This window comes from Notolepis coatsorum, assembly GCF_963971535.1.
Source record: "Notolepis coatsorum genome assembly, chromosome: 18".
NCBI classification, from domain to species: Eukaryota; Metazoa; Chordata; class Actinopteri; order Aulopiformes; family Paralepididae; genus Notolepis; species Notolepis coatsorum.
Genome location: NC_140182.1, coordinates 24,364,290 through 24,381,789, shown reverse-complemented (window position 1 = coordinate 24,381,789; position 17,500 = coordinate 24,364,290). Strand labels below are relative to the sequence as shown.

General features: G+C 46.4%; 1 protein-coding gene across 1 annotated transcript in view; it reads left to right on the top strand.

Moving 5' to 3' along the window:
• The window catches only part of LOC311245277 (SH3 and multiple ankyrin repeat domains protein 2-like), a gene marked incomplete at both ends in the record, with an annotated part of 187,162 nt that overhangs the window by 142,653 nt on the left and 27,009 nt on the right, over positions 1-17,500 (top strand). The window contains 5 exon segments of the mRNA XM_084335113.1: positions 3,525-3,737; positions 6,665-6,872; positions 7,883-8,052; positions 11,115-11,805; positions 17,109-17,500. The exon segment at positions 17,109-17,500 is cut by the window's right edge and continues 730 nt beyond it. Of these exon segments, the coding sequence (XP_084191239.1) occupies positions 3,525-3,737; positions 6,665-6,872; positions 7,883-8,052; positions 11,115-11,805; positions 17,109-17,500 (1,674 nt within the window).

The following is a 17,500-nucleotide window of genomic DNA, read 5'->3' as shown; positions in this document are numbered from 1 at the left end:
GCAATGCAGCGTGAGACGGTCTGGTCTACAGGCTGTAGAGACTGCGGCTGTTAAATGAGACGGTCTCGTCTACAGAGGAGACTGGGGCTGTTAAATGAGACGGTTGATCGATTGATTGATTGATTGAACATTTTAATTAACAGATTGCAGAATGGGTACAATATAGTACAGCTCAATACACACAATTGTTAAGGGGATGCAGACCAGAGAAAGACTTTCGTCTTGTTTACATCAGGGTCCCCCATTTTCAATTAATTATAACATACATGACATACAGATGACAGTACTGTTACATCTAGACATTTATGACATACCAGATCTACAAATATACAGTACTGTTTGTGATACAAAAATAGTCTAAAAAAGAGAGTACAGTATATACATTTGAGGGGGAAGAAACTGTACATTGGAGGAGGTTGGGTAGGTTGGGTGGGTGGGCTGGGGGGGGGGGGTTGGGTAGGTGGGGGGGGTACTGTACAGTTTTGAATTGCAGTCTCCTGTAGGTGCTCTTTTAGAGAGGTTTTGAAGGTGGGTAGTGATTCACATTCCTTTACAGCTGTGGGTAGGGTGTTCCACATAGATGTGGCATAATTGCGAAAAGTGTTTAGTCCCTTGTTTGAGCCGAATCCGGGTTTAACATGATTTGTGGAGCTCCCTCTGGTGTTGTGGTCGTGGTATTCACTGACCTTTGGGAAGTATTTTGACATGTACATAGGTACCTTAGTGGTGTAGTGTATCTTGTAGACCAGGCCCATTGCAAGTTGCTGTACTCTGTTGTCTACTCTAAGCCATCCTACGTTGTCAAAGTGGGCAGGGTGGGTTCTAGGAGTAAGGTCAAGCAGTAGTCTGACCAGTTTGTTTTGTGATGTTTGTAATTTTGTTTTTAGCGCCTTTGAGGTGCTTTGGTACCATGAGGTGCAAGCATAGTCGTAGTACCCTTGAATGAGTGCTCCTGCTAGAGTCTTCAGGGTATTCTTGTTTACCAGAGAGGAGATCCGGTACAAGAATCTAGTTCGTTGGTTGACCTTTTTTATTACATTGGATGCCATTTTGTCACAGGAAAGATTTGCCTCTAGGATGGAACCCAGGTATGTAATTTCATCTTTCCTTGTGACAATATTGTCACCCACTGTAACTGAGAAGCCGTCGGTCTCGCTGAGTTTGTTTTTTGAACCGAAGAGAATGGACTCTGTTTTACCCAGGTGTAATGATAGTTTGTTATCAGCGAGCCAGGTGCAGATTCTGCCGAGTTCCAAGCTGAGGGTTTTTTCAACCTGTAACTTGTTCCTGTCAGAGACCAGCAGGGCTGAGTCGTCCGCGAACAGGAACAAGTTGCAGTCACAAGTAGGGATGGGTACCGAATTAGGTACTTTTAAAGGTACCTACCGAATCACGTCGGTACTACCGAGTACCGATTCACGTGAGATCTGTAAAAAAATTTATTAAAAGAAAAAAAGATTTAAACTTATTTTTTTCACATCAATTTTCACACGCACAATATACGCGTACCTAGGATTTGACTTGATTCAACAACAAAGCAGTCGGGGCAATGGCAAGCCGAAAACGGTCGAAAGTGTGGTTATTTGAAGTTTGGATATTTTTTTTCACAACTGAGGTAGGTAGATTACATTTTTAGAGACTAAAGTATCGAAAAAAGGTACCGTTGGGTACCGGTATCGATTCACAAGTACCGGTACCATATCGGTTCAAATGTGAACGGTACCCATCCCTAGTCACAAACTGACTACATGTCATTTGCATAAATTAGGAACAGTAACGGTCCTAGTATGCTTCCTTGTGGAACACCACAGCTCACTCGGAGGGGGGGGGATAGAGTACCGTTTACCTCCACCATCTGTTCTCTCCCCTCCAGGTAGGATTGCATCCGGCTCACTGATAGACTTATCAAAACCAATTGCTTTTAGCTTGTCAATCAGAATGGAGTGATTGACAGTGTCGAAGGCCTTTTGTAGGTCCAGCATGACCATGCCGCAGTATTTGCCCACGTCCACCTCTTGTTTGATGTGGTCGTTCAAATAGAGAAGGCATGTGTCAGTGGAGTGGGATGTTCTGAAGCCAGATTAGAATTCGTAGATTCGATTTTTTTCCGCGAGGTACTTTTCGACCTGTTCGTATACTATTTTTTCCATGACTTTCGAGATGGAGGTAAGAATAGAAACAGGGCGGCAGTTGCCTGGGTCCAATTTGCTGCCCTTTTTGTGCATGGGGGTTACTCTCGCAATTTTGAAGTCTTTGGGTACGTGTCCCTGTTTTATGGAGATGTTTATTATGTGTGTGATGACTGGGGTGATGGTGGCTGCTGGGTCTCTGAGGAATTTGGAGGGGATATTGTCATGGCCAGTGGCCTTGTTAGGTTGGAGGGCGTTCAGTTTTTTGTGTACCTCATTTTTGGTGTTACCATTTCTAGTTTGAAATCGTCTTTGCGGACCCCTAGGTTATTGTAGTAGGCGTGGATGTGTTCTACTATGTTTGTGAAATATTTTTTTAGGTAATTGGCCACATCCAGCTTGTCTGTGATGAGCGTGTTATCTGTCTTTATGTTTATGTTTGGTCTGGTCTACAGAGGAGACTGGGGCTGTTAAATGAGACGGTCTGGTCTACAGGATACATGTTGTTAAATGAGACGGTCTGGTCTACAGAGGAGACTGGAGCTGTTAAATCAGACGGTCTGGTCTACAGAGGAGACTGGTTGTTAAATGAGATGGTCTGGTCTACAGGAGACTGGGGCTGTTAAATGAGACGGTCTGGTCTACAGGATACATGTTGTTAAATGAGATGGTCTGGTCTACAGGAGACTGGGGCTGTTAAATGAGACGGTCTGGTCTACAGGATACATGTTGTTAAATGAGATGGTCTGGTCTACAGGAGACTGGGGCTGTTAAATGAGACGGTCTGGTCTACAGGAGACTGGGGTTGTTAAATGAGACGGTCTGGTCTACGGAGAGGAGACTGTGGTTGTTAATGAGATGGTCTGATCTACAGGATACAGGCTGTTAAATGAGACGGTCTGGTCTACAGAGGAGACTGGTTGTTAAATCAGACGGTCTGGTCTACAGAGGAGACTGGTTGTTAAATGAGACGGTCTGGTCTACGGAGGAGACTGGTTGTTAAATCAGACGGTCTGGTCTACAGGAGACTGGGGTTGTTAAATGAGACGGTCTGGTCTACGGAGGAGACTGGGGGCATTGGTTGCACATTCGGTCTTCAGATGCAGGAAGGATCAGCCCCTGAACTGAGACACAGCTTCTCTCTGCTCCATCTGTGGGTCACAAGCTTCTCCCGTCTGGAACAATAACATATAACAGAGGTCTCTCTCTCTCTCTATTTCCCACTACCCAGGTATAACAGAGGTTCTCTCTCTCTCTCTCTCTCTCTCTCTCTCTCTCTCTCTCTCTCTGTCTCTCTCTCTCTCTCTCTCTCTCTCTCTCTCTCTCTCTCTCTCTCTCTCTCTCTCTCTCTCTCTCTCTCTCTCTCTTTCTCTCTCTCTCTCTCTCTCTCTCCAGGTATAACGGAGGAGGAGAAGCAGTTCCTGACTCCTCCCATGCTGAAGTTTGCCAGGAGCCTCTCCATGCCAGACACCTCAGAGGACATCCCTCCTCCCCCTGGTATCTCCCCGCCGGCCCCTCCCTCCCCTGGCCCCTCCCCTCCGATGGCTCCTCCCCCTACACCACCTCTCCTCAGCCCCAGGGCCGGGGCTATGGGACCATCCGCTCCGGGTTCACCCAGAACAACACACCCTCGAAAGGAGGCCAGAGCACCGCAGAGAGAGGAGGAGGAGGAGGAGGAGGTAGGGAGTGGAGAGGAGGAGGAGGTAGGAAGTGGAGAGGAGGAGGAGGTAGGGAGTGAAGAGGAGGAGGAGGTAGGGAGTGGAGAGGAGGAGGAGGTAGGGAGTGGAGAGGAGGAGGTGGAGGAGGATTCTTTTTTTGTGTGGAAGTTTTCATTGCTCTGTAAAATAAAATAAATAATATGTTAAATTCTGAAGCACCTTGCTAAATTCTGAAGCGCCTTGCTAAATTCTGAAGTGCCTTGCTAAATTCTGAAGCGCCTTGCTAAATTCTGAAGCGCCTTGCTGAAGCGCCTTGCTAAATTCTGAAGCGCCTTGCTAAATTCTGAAGCGCCTTGCAAAATTCTGAAGTGCCTTGCAAAATTCTGAATGCCTTGCTAAATTCTGAATGCCTTGTTCAATTCTAAAGCGCCTTGCTAAATTCTGAAGCGCCTTGCTAAATTCTGAAGTGCCTTGCTAAATTCTGAAGCGCCTTGCTAAATTCTGAAGCGCCTTGCTAAATTCTGAATGCCTTGCTAAATTCTGAAGCGCCTTTCTAAATTCTGAATGCCTTGCTAAATTCTGAAGCGCCTTGCTAAATTCTGAAGCGCCTTGCTAAATTCTGAATGCCTTGCTAAATTCTGAAGCGCCTTGCTAAATTCTGAAGCGCCTTGCTAAATTCTGAAGCGCCTTGCTAAATTCTGAATGCCTTGCTAAATTCTGAAGCCCCTTGCTAAATTCTGAATGCCTCGCTAAATTCTGAAGCGCCTTGCTAAATTCTGAATGCCTTGCTAAATTCTGAAGCGCCTTGCTAAATTCTGAAGAGCCTTGCTAAATTCTGAAGCGCCTTGCTAAATTCTGAATGCCTTGCTAAATTCTGAAGCGCCTTGCTAAATTCTGAATGCCTAGCTAAATTCTGAAGAGCCTTGCTAAATTCTGAAGTGCCTTGCTAAATTCTGAAGTGCCTTGCTAAATTATGAATGCCTTGCTAAATTCTGAATGCCTTGCTAAATTCTGAAGCGCCTTGCTAAATTCTGAAGCGCCTTGCTAAATTCTGAATGCCTTGCTAAATTCTGAAGTGCCTTGCTAAATTCTGAAGCGCCTTGCTAAATTCTGAAGCACCTTGCTAAATTCTGAAGCGCCTTGCTAAATTCTGAAGCACCTTGCTAAATTCTGAAGCGCCTTGCTAAATTCTGAAGCACCTTGCTAAATTCTGAAGCGCCTTGCTAAATTCTGAAGTGCCTTGCTAAATTCTGAAGAGCCTTGCTAAATTCTGAAGAGCCTTGCTAAATTCTGAAGAGCCTTGCTAAATTCTGAAGAGCCTTGCTAAATTTTGAAATGCCTTGCTAAATTCTGAATGCCTTGCTAAATTCTGAATGCCTTGCTAAATTCTGAATGCCTTGCTAAATTCTGAATGCCTTGCTAAATTCTGAAGCACCTTGCTAAATTTTTAAGCACCTTGCTAAATTCTGAAGTGTCTTGCTAAATTCTGTCAAAGCCTTATTGTCAAAAGTATGCATAATGTTGTGTTAATTCCACGACAAGAGATATGTAATGTCAATTACCTGGAATTATTCCGTTTTTGAAGCACCTTGCTAAATTCTGAAGCGCCTTGCTAAATTCTGAAGCACCTTGCTAAATTCTGAAGCGCCTTGCTAAATTCTGAAGCACCTTGCTAAATTCTGAAGCGCCTTGCTAAATTCTGAAGTGCCTTGCTAAATTCTGAAGAGCCTTGCTAAATTCTGAAGAGCCTTGCTAAATTCTGAAGAGCCTTGCTAAATTCTGAAGCGCCTTGCTAAATTCTGAATGCCTTGCTAAATTCTGAAGCCCCTTGCTAAATTCTGAATGCCTCGCTAAATTCTGAAGCGCCTTGCTAAATTCTGAATGCCTTGCTAAATTCTGAAGCGCCTTGCTAAATTCTGAAGAGCCTTGCTAAATTCTGAAGCGCCTTGCTAAATTCTGAATGCCTTGCAAAATTCTGAAGCGCCTTGCTAAATTCTGAATGCCTAGCTAAATTCTGAAGAGCCTTGCTAAATTCTGAAGTGCCTTGCTAAATTCTGAAGTGCCTTGCTAAATTATGAATGCCTTGCTAAATTCTGAATGCCTTGCTAAATTCTGAAGCGCCTTGCTAAATTCTGAAGCGCCTTGCTAAATTCTGAATGCCTTGCTAAATTCTGAAGTGCCTTGCTAAATTCTGAAGCGCCTTGCTAAATTCTGAAGCACCTTGCTAAATTCTGAAGCGCCTTGCTAAATTCTGAAGCACCTTGCTAAATTCTGAAGCGCCTTGCTAAATTCTGAAGCACCTTGCTAAATTCTGAAGCGCCTTGCTAAATTCTGAAGTGCCTTGCTAAATTCTGAAGAGCCTTGCTAAATTCTGAAGAGCCTTGCTAAATTCTGAAGAGCCTTGCTAAATTCTGAAGAGCCTTGCTAAATTTTGAAATGCCTTGCTAAATTCTGAATGCCTTGCTAAATTCTGAATGCCTTGCTAAATTCTGAATGCCTTGCTAAATTCTGAATGCCTTGCTAAATTCTGAAGCACCTTGCTAAATTTTTAAGCACCTTGCTAAATTCTGAAGTGTCTTGCTAAATTCTGTCAAAGCCTTATTGTCAAAAGTATGCATAATGTTGTGTTAATTCCACGACAAGAGATATGTAATGTCAATTACCTGGAATTATTCCGTTTTTGGGGGGGGGGCCTGCATATATCGGTATCGGTTGATATCGGAGTTGAACAATATCGGCATATCAGATATCGGTAAAAAAGCCAATATCGAACATCCCTAATCTCATCCTATTATACTATACTGTTACTGACTTTCTTCCAACATGGCTGCACATAACCATTGGACACCACAAATGTCCTCTCTCTGTATCTCTCAGGTGGAGGAGGAGATCAGGGATTGTACTACAGGGACTCTCCCGTCGACGAAAACTTCGTCCCGGACGTCTACAGTAACCATGGTAACAGTGACTCCGCCCCCTTGACGGCCCAGCAGAGCTTCCTGAACCGCAGAGCGGCGCAGATCCCAGAGAACCCCTACTCTGACCTGGGGAAGCTGTGTCTGTTCACCCCCAACAAGCCTGCCAGGTACTGTACTATTCTGACCTGGGGAAGCTGTGTCTGTTCACCCCAACAAGCCTGCCAGGTACTGTACTATTCTGTACTGGCTTCTATAATAGCTTCTGTACTAGCTTCTATCGTAGCTTCTGTACTAGCTTCTATAGTAGCTTCTGTACTAGCTTCTGTACTAGCTTCTATAGTAGCTTCTGTACTAGCTTCTATAGTAGCTTCTGTACTAGCTTCTATAGTAGCTTCTGTACTAGCTTCTGTACTAGCTTCTATAGTAGCTTCTGTACTATCTTCTGTACTATCTTCTGTACTAGCTTCTGTACTAGCTTCTGTACTAACTGCTGTACTAGCTTCTGTACTAGCTTCTGTACTAGCTTCTATAGTAGCTTCTGTACTATCTTCTGTACTATCTTCTGTACTAGCTTCTGTACTAGCTTCTGTACTAACTGCTGTACTAGCTTCTGTACTAGCTTCTGTACTAGCTTCTATACTAGCTGCTGTACTAGCTTCTGTACTAGCTCCTATAGTAGCTTCTGTACTAGCTTCCGTACTAGCTTCTGTACTAGCTTCTGTACTAGCTTCTGTACTAGCTTCTGTACTAGCTGCTGTACTAGCTTCTGTACTAACTGCTGTACTAGCTGCTGTACTAGCTTCTGTACTAGCTTCTGTACTAACTGCTGTACTAGCTTCTGTACTAGCTTCTGTACTAGCTTCTGTACTAGCTTCTCTACTAGCTGCTGTACTAGCTTCTGTACTAGCTGCTGTACTAGCTCTATAGTAGCTTCTGTACAGCTTCTGTACTAGTTTTTATACTAGCTGCTGTACTAGCTTCTGTACTAGCTTCTGTACTAGCTTTTGTACTAGTTTTTATACTAGCTGCTGTACTAGCTTCTGTACTGGCTTCTGTACTAGCTTCTGTACTAGCTTCTGTACTAGCTGGTCTACCAGATACAAGATATTCTATTCTATAGATCTCTCTCTCTCTCTCTCGCTCTCTCTCTCTCGCTCTCGCTCTCTCTCTCTCTCAGTAGGAAGGGCATGCTGGTGAAACAGTGTAAGGTGGAGGACAGTCCAGAGAAGCATTGCCAGTCCATTGCCATCCCCACCATCATCATCAAGGAGCCGTCCACCTCCAGCAGCGGGAAGAGCAGCCAGGGCAGCAGCATGGAGATCGAGACCGGAGCTCACGACCTGCCAGGTACCAAGACCCACTTCACTTAAAGGAGCACGCCAACATTTAGCTTATCGTCTTCTCCAGAGAGAGACAAGAAGATAGATACCAGTTTCCTCTCTGTGCGTTCAGTAGAAAGCTATCTGGCTGCATGTTAGCTAACCAGTCATGTCCGCTTCCATTCATTTGTGCTAAGCTAGGCTAGTGGTCCGTCTCTGCTTCCATTCATTGTGCTAAGCTAGGCTAGCTTGCAGCCGAATAGCTTTCTACTGAACGTACAGAGAGGAAACTGGTATCTATCTTCTTGTCTCTCTCTGGAGAAGACGGTAAGCTAATTTCCCAAAATGTTCCTTTAACTTATATTATTATATTATTTATTACATTATATACAGTATATATATATATACTGCAATTGTTCAAACATTAAGAATGTTGTGTACAGGGCGGCTAAGTGGCGCAGTGGGCAAGGCGCTCGCCACTAACGCAGGAGATGCTGGGTTCGAGCCCAGCTCTCGGCGTTGCTACCGGCTTGGCTGGTCGTTCATACTAAAGCCAGTGGGTGGGGATTGGACGTTGTGGACAGCGACTCCTACAGGTCGGTTTGTGCGCCTGTACAGCAGAATCAGGAAGCATCGGGGGCAGCGTTAGCCTCCCACGCGTTACTCCTCGCCACTGAGAGATTGCGCTGTTCAGGTGAAAAGATGCGACAGCTGCCTCCTCGTGTACCGGAGGGGACACGTGATGCAAGGCTTCTATCCTCACTACAGCCGACCAGTGGGAGGCATAGTCTAGCAACGTTCGAGACAGGGGAGGGGAGAATTGAAGGGAGAATTGGCGAGGCGAAATTGGGATGGGAGACAAATTAAAAAATAAGGAGAAAAAGTGGATCAACAAAAAAAAATAATGTTGTGTACACAAGAAATACTTACAGTATTGCTGGCTTTATCCTATGTGAGCAGGAAACACCAAAATGCAGCCTTCCCACAAGTCATGACGCCGGCAATGAGCCTGTTTTTGTTCTGTTTGAAAGGTGCAGAGAACAAGAGGCCTCTCTTCCACGTCGCTTATGATACGTAGTGAGGATTTAAACATGTTTCTTCTCATCGTTTAACCGTCGTTCCCGCTGAGCTCCCTTTCAGTCATTACTCCGGTTCCCCCGTGTCTCCTACAAACAGACCACTGCCCACTCTGATCTCAAGCGGGCCGGGCCAGTAGAATCATCATATCATAGCATAATAATAACCCATATGTAACAACAATATTTATTTTTTCTTGGGGGTATCCTGGCAAAAGACACTGTTGTGGAATATTTCAAATGAGCCAAACAGTGAAACTGTAGAAGTTCAGACGAGTAAATTTGTATATATAAAAAAATATATAGAACATGGCCACAGAGCTCAGTTTACAATCAGACACACGAACGTCTGACCAGAAAGTGAGAAAGAGCTTTGGTCAGACTTACAATAAATACATAGTTTGACATGACGTACATAAGATGCCCAGATATGAAGAAAGGTAAACAAAAATGCCTAGTGAGAAAACAAAAACAAAAGATGGGCTCTAGGGGCTTTGTTTTGTCTTCACACAAGAACTGGAGAAGGAAAAAAATACTTGAACGTCTCATATCTCCTGGCCCTTTGGCTGTTGTTATAAAAACACTGTCAGACTGTCGTCCTAGTTTCTTGAGCTGTATACTAGAACTTTAACCCATATTAACTAGTCAAGGCTATCGACATAGAATATGTATTTTAACACAGAACTATATGACATGATAATATTTTCTTATCACAATACCGATACACAATTTCTGCAGCCTTCAGCATGGGAGTTTTCACGAACTCACCCTCACAGTATGGCTTTGAGGCTGATGCTATTTCTCTAGCAGTAAGATAGCTACCTTTCACTGCTGCATCTCTCGGCTAACAGGTGAAAACAGACTGTTGTTTATTTAGACCCGCTAGCAGGTCATTTATCTTCTCTTTTCTCACACAGGTATTTCCATTTACCTCTGTAAACAAAATAGGATGTGGTCCATTTTTCTTGGAAAACTCTGCACTCTTTTTTTGACAAAGACATTTGGGGACGAGGGTGAGGTGACTCTTTACTTGTTCTATAGAGTCTATGCTCTTACGGATACAGTGCGACTCCCAGTGGACTGATTAGGAATAGCAGTTACTTTTATTATAGAGCAAAGTTTTATAGAAATGCAATGTATGTCTTCCACACTTTGCAAAGTCATCAGGCGGCCAAGCTGGACCCCCTAGCGGGCAGGAACCGGCCCGCGGGCCGGATATTTGACACCCCTGATCTATACAGTATCATCCACCAACATAGACATTGCACTTTTTCCCGGACTCTAGTGTAATGCACAGACTGAGGGATTACACTGCTCCGTCTTCTACTGTACCCAGAGATCCATAGAGCTTGTTGCTCAAGTTACATTAGTCATTTGTAACAACTACAATGCCCCCCCCCCCCCCCCCCCCATTATACTACGTTATGATATTTAAAACTTTTCATTCAAAGTTCCAGTCCCAAGTCGATCGGCACTTTCTCGGCCGAGCTATAGTCACTTTTCCGCAACTACTCCCGAACTCTGCAAACGCAGATTGATAGACCTAGATCTCTGGACAATCCAGAGAGACTCCGTGGGCAATCTGCACATGCAGAGTTCGAGAGTAGGTGCGGAAAAGTGACTATAGTTCGCCCGAGAAAGTGCAGATCGACTTGGGACTGGTCTCTCCGTGTTCAGGAGACTCAGGCGTATAAAAGTATATTGGATCATGTCTCCAGCAGCCCCACAGCCATAGCTACAACCACTTAATGTCAAGGCTCTCCTCCACATTCATTAATTTTCTCCCCCCGCTCTCTCCTCCATGAGCTCAATGTAACGCGGAAGTGCAGTGGTCTATTGGATTAGGGGGGAGGGGGAAGAGTGTTGACAGTAGAATAAATGCTTTGTAGGTTTTGGTCTTTTCGTGAGCTATATGATGACAGTAAGCCGAGACTATTGAATGCCACTGGTCTCAGGTCAGATATCAGTAACACCGCTACACCTCTTCGCCCCCCCCCCCCCCCCCCCCCCCCAGGCCAGCTGAGACCGGACGACGGCTCCAACCCCAGCAGCCCCTTCACCACGGCCATGTCGGGGGTGATGAGGGAGAGGAGGCTGGGAGACCACCGGAACTCCCCCTCCTTCAGGTCCACCGACCTGGGAGACGAAGACCGAGAGCCGCCCTCTCCGCTGCCGCGCCTACGCCAATCCCGGTCGATCGACGAGGGCATGTTCAGCGACGAGCGGCTGCGACGCATCATGGCCCCGCCGTCCTCCCTCATCGGCCTCTCGCGCTCCGCGGGCGGCGGCAACGTGACGGACTTCAACAGCCCGGAGCCCACCATCGTCAGGGAGCTGCTGAACACCAAGACCGGCCTCCACCACCACCACATGAGCCCCCTCAGCCTGCCCACCAAGACCTACACCCCCCCGTCCTGCGCCTCTTCCTCTCCCTCCTCTTCCCTGGGGCAGGGACCCTACGTCCACCCAGTGACCGGGAAGCCCCTGGACCCCCACTCTCCGCTGGCGTTGGCGCTGGCGGCCCGCGACCGGGCCATGAGGGAGCAGAACCAGCCACTGCCCCTGAAGAGCGATCTGTCCAAACCGGACCTGAACAAGCCGCTGTTCATCGACACCAAGCTGGCCCGACCCGACGCCGTGGAGGTGAGCTTCGCCAGCACCACCTCCACCACCCTGGCCAGGGGAGCCAGAGGGGCCATGCGCAGGTGAGCTCAGAGGCTGTCCTGCACTGTTCTACACTGTTCTGCACTGTTCTACACTGTTCTACACTGTTCTGTACTGTTCTGCACTGTTCTACACTGTTCTACACTGTTCTACACTGTTCTGTACTGTTCTGCACTGTTCTACACTGTTCTACACTGTTCTGTACTGTTCTGTACTGTTCTGTACTGTTCTGCACTGTTCTACACTGTTCTACACTGTTCTGTACTGTTCTGTACTGTTCTGTACTGTTCTGCACTGTTCTACACTGTTCTACACTGTTCTACACTGTTCTGTACTGTTCTGTACTGTTCTACACTGTTCTATTATATTTTTTTACATATCTTTTCACATGTACAGTATGTGTAAGATTATAACTGTTTGTTGGTTTCCTTAAACATATATACGTGAATGAACAAAAATAAGTAAAAAAATAAAAATAAAAAATCTATATATATATTCGAATATTTTTTTTATTTAAAAAAAGTTTTTTTTCCCCCTTTCAAGTAATACACGATCTAGGGATGGGCGTGACTCGTAGCTATGAGAAAAATCAATCGATTCTTTTTATTATAATTTTTTTTACATATCTTTTCACATGTATGTGTAAGATTATAACTGTTTGTTGGTTTCCTTAACCATATATACGTGAATGAACAAAAATAAGTAAAAAGAAAAAAATATATATATATTCTAATATTTAAAAAAAATAATTGTAAACGTTTTTTTCCCCTTTTCGTGTAATACACGATCAATCGAGTATAGCATGCGATCAATCGATCTGGATTTTTCTTTAAAATGCCCATCCCTACACTGTTCTACACTGTTCTGTACCGTTCTGTACTGTTCTGTACTGTACCGTTCTGTACTGTTCTGTACTGTTCTACACTGTTCTACACTGTTACACTCAGTCATTCCCATGTGCGTTACTCCGCACCAGAGCCGCCGCCATCACACGTCTTCAATAATAATAAAGGATCCTGTTCCTTCTCACGGTCATAATCAGTCAAGGGTGGACAACACGAGTGTTCCGGTTAAGCCTCGTCAGCCTCTCCTAAAAGTGATTCATCTTTGCTTTGTAATATTACAACGTCGTTATGGTCAGAGGTCCTGCTCTCTATGGCTGTCAGGTCCAGCTCTCTATGGATGAGGTCCTGCTCTCTATGGCTGTCAGGTCCAGCTCTCTATGGATGAGGTCCTGCTCTCTATGGCTGTCAGGTCCAGACCTCTATGGATGAGGTTCAGCTCTCTATGGCTGACAGGTTCCTCCTCGTTCAGTATACTATGTTGACCTTTGACCCTTGACGTCAAGTCATTACTGACTTTTTGAAACATCACTGAATGCATTTCAATCCATATAATGCTGCTCAACTGAAAAGGGCCGATACATGTTTCACAGTGAACAGTAACACACCACTGGAGTAGTTTCCTGCAGCAGCTGACTGTAGTTGGTCTGAGCTCTGTAGCTGACTGTAGTTAGTCTGAGCTCTGTAGCTGACTGTAGCTGACTGTAGCTAGTATGAGCTCTGTACTGACCTGCTGACTGTAGTTGACTTACATTTACATTTACATTTAGTCATTTAGCTGACGCTTTTATCCAAAGCGACTTACATGTTCTGTACGACAAGTCATCAGGAAGGGCACAACTCTATCAGCTGAGCAAAAATTTTCATCAAAGTGTTGAGTGCTACAGTGTAGGTTAGTGTATTAGGACAAGTGCATGACAGTACGGTTAGTTAGGGTTAGATTTAATTAAAAAAAAATGTATTCAGATAATGGTTGAAGAAGTGCGTCTTTAGTTGACGGCGAAAGATTGGACGTGTGTCGGCTGTCCTAACTGGGGTGGGTAGTTCATTCCACCATTGTCAGCAGACTTGACTGTAGCTGGTCTGAGCTCTGTACTGACCTGCTGACTGTAGTTGGTCTCAGCTCAGTGCTGTCCTGCTGACTGTAGTTGGTCTGAGCTCTGTACTGACCTGCTGACTGTAGTTGGTCTCAGCTCAGTGCTGTCCTGCTGACTGTAGCTGGTCTGAGCTCTGTACTGACCTGCTGACTGTAGTTGGTCTCAGCTCAGTGCTGTCCTGCTGACTGTAGTTGGTCTGAGCTCTGTACTGACCTGCTGACTGTAGTTGGTCTCTGCTCAGTGCTGTCCTGCTGACTGTAGTTGGTCTCAGCTCAGTGCTGTCCTGCTGACTGTAGCTGGTCTCAGATCAGTGCTGTCCTGCTGACTGTAGTTGGTCTCAGCTCAGTGCTGTCCTGCTGACTGTAGTTGGTCTCAGATCAGTGCTGTCCTGCTGACTGTAGTTGGTCTCAGATCAGTGCTGTCCTGCTGACTGTAGCTGGTCTCAGCTCAGTGCTGTCCTGCTGACTGTAGTTGGTCTCAGATCAGTGCTGTCCTGCTGACTGTAGCTGGTCTCAGATCAGTGCTGACCTGCTGACTGTAGCTGGTCTCAGATCAGTGCTGTCCTGCTGACTGTAGCTGGTCTCAGCTCAGTGCTGACCTGCTGACTGTAGTTGGTCTCAGCTCAGTGCTGTCCTGCTGACTGTAGTTGGTCTCAGCTCAGTGCTGTCCTGCTGACTGTAGTTGGTCTCAGCTCAGTGCTGTCCTGCTGACTGTAGTTGGTCTCAGATCAGTGCTGTCCTGCTGACTGTAGTTTGTCTCAGATCAGTGCTGACCTGCTGACTGTAGCTGGTCTCAGCTCAGTGCTGTCCTGCTGACTTTAGCCGACTGTAGCTGGTCTGAGCTCAGACCCCCCCCCCCCCTTTTCCCCTATTGCCCCCTTTCCCTAGCCCTCTTGACTGTGAAGCGACCTTGGGTTTCCTGAAAGGCACTATAAAAAATGTATTTATTATTATTATTAACATCCTGGGATCAAATCCAGCCTGTGACCTCTGTGTGATATCATCCCTCCTCCCTGTGACCTATCTGTGATGTCATCCCTCCTCCCTGTGACCTCTGTGTGATGTCATCCCTCCTCCCAGCCCCCCTGTCTGGCCCCCCCTCCTGCCCACTTCCCCCTCCCTCCCACCCCTCCTGCCCAGCTCTTCTGAACAACTTCCAACCCATCTCTCTAACCACTCTCAGAGAGCTGGTGGCAGGCATGCGGACTGTCGCATCCCCCATTGATGCCCTCCCTACCCATCTTCTAAAAGAGTCCATGGACATAGTAGGCCCCAGTATTGTGTTTATCATAAACAGCTCTCTGGAATCTGGCTCTGTTCCCTCCTCCCTTAAGCACGCCATGGTTGAGCCCCTCCTAAAAAAAACGAACCTAGACCCTGCTCTTTTCAATAATTACAGGCCCATATCCAAACTACCCTTCCTATCTAAGATTTTAGAAAAGGCTGTCCTGGCACAACTCCTTCCCTTCCTACATCAAAACAACCTCCTATACAAATTCCGGGTTTCAGGGCAGGACACAGCACAGAGACAGCGCTAGTCAAAATTTACAATGACCTGCTTCTCACCATCGACTCAGGTAGCTGTGCCATGCTCCTCCTCCTGGACCTCTCCGCCGCGTTCGACACGGTCGACCATTCCACCCTGGTCGATCGTCTCGAACACGGGCTAGGTATTGGGGGGTCTGCCCTAAACTGGTTCGTATCCTACTTGAGCGGCCGCTCCTTTTCGGTCAGTTTGGGTGGACACTCCTCCTCCACAGCTAGTCTACCATATGGGGCCCCCAAGGTTCCATCCTGGCCCCCATACTCTTCTCTATCTACATGCTCCCCCTGGCCGAAATCATCCAGAAACACAACATTTCTTATCACTATTATGCCGATGACTCCCAAATCTACCTTCCCCTCAACCCCTCTGACACAGCTAACCTAGACTCTCTTAAAACCTGTCTTAGGGACATACAAAGCTGGATGGCCCTCAACTTCCTACAGCTAAATGAAAATAAAACGGAGATAATTTTGTTTGGCCCCCACTCTTCCACCAAAACACTCTCCAACAGCCTAGGACAACTCTCCACCCACCTCAAACCCCACGTCAAGAGCCTGGGTGTAATCTTTGACCCAGAGCTCAAATTCGACCGGCAGGTAAATGCCGTAGTCAAGTCATGCTTCTTCCAACTCCGCAACATCAGTAAAATAAAAACAATCCTTTCACCCGTCGACCTGGAAACAGTAGTCAATGCATTCATCACATCACGCCTTGACTACTGCAATGCCCTCTACACTGGCATCAGTCAGGCAGCCATGTCCCGCCTTAAAATGGTACAACACTCTGCAGTTAGGTTCCTTACCGGCACCAGAAAGAGAGAGCACATCACACCAGTCCTAGCCTCCCTACACTGGCTCCCAGTCCCACTTAGAATAGATTTCAAAATCCTCCTCCTCACCTTCAAGGCACTATCGGGTGCAGCACCCCTATACATCACCGAGCTCATCACCCCTTACGCAGCACCCAGGTCACTAAGATCCTCTAACCAGGCGATCGCTCCTTCAAGGCCGTGGCCCCCACACTATGGAACCAGCTTCCCCTAGAGATCTGATCTGCCCCCATGCTGGAGACATTTAAGGCCAGTCTAAAAACCCACTTTTATTCCCTAGCCTTTGATTAATCCTGATTCTCCCACACCCTAACCCACACACTCCCATGCAATTTGATCCTGCCCCCTCCCTCTTGTATCTCTTCTTGTGCTCCTCTGTCCCCTGTGTGCTATACTGTACTTTGTGCTCCCCTATCCGCTTGTCCTATTTTCTGAATGTACTGTCTTGTCCTGTTGTGCCTTTTTGTATTTGTGTATTTTATAGGACATTGATTTTATGCTTTGACTGTACTGTACAGCACTTTGGTTGGCTCTTCAGCTTTTAAATGTGCTTTATAAATAAATTACTTGACTTGACTTGACTTGACTTGACTTGACTTGTCTCCCTGTGACCTTTGTGTGATGTCATCCCTCCTTCCTGTGACCTCTGTGTGATGTCATCCCTCCTCCCGGTGACCTCTGTGTGATGTCATTCCTCCTTCCTGTGACCTCTGTGTGATGTCATCCCTCCTCCCTGTGACCTCTGTGTGATGTCATGCCTCCTCCCTGTCCCCCGTGTCATCTATTACTCTCTACTGTTCTAGAAATGAAACAAAAATGACAAAAGAAATACATAATCATTATTTTCTGACCGCATCTTTCCCATTTTCAAAACATGTTATCAGATGGTCTCTTTTTTTGGTTTGTTTATGTGTCTTCTCTGCCCTCCAGTGGTCAGAAAATGTAAAAAAAGAAAAGTCAGAAAAGTAAACCATTAAATATAAATGACAAATGGGGAAAAACAAGCTCCTAACAACCGTCTCTATCCACAGGCAGATGACGGAAGCCAAATACGAGACGGAGTCCAAATACGAGCACCCTCTGGCCAAGGAGGAGAAGAGACGCGAGGAGGAGAAGAAGAAGATGCTGACGGACCTCGTCGATGCGTCGCAGCAGAAGTCCACCGGCCTGCTGATGGTTCACACCGTGGACGGAGCACGCCCGGACCCCAACAGCCTATCGGGGGAGGAGGGGGCAATGACGGACAGCACGCCGGGCGAGTTACGAGACCCCAACCAGCCCACGCCTCCTCCTCCTACCCTGTCTTCGTCCGCCGCCGGCCCCCCGCACGGTAAAACAATCATCTCCGTCACCTCCGTGGACGAGCCGGTCAAGCTGCCGTTTGGAATAATCCCGCCCCCTCCGCTGGCGTCGGTGGACATCC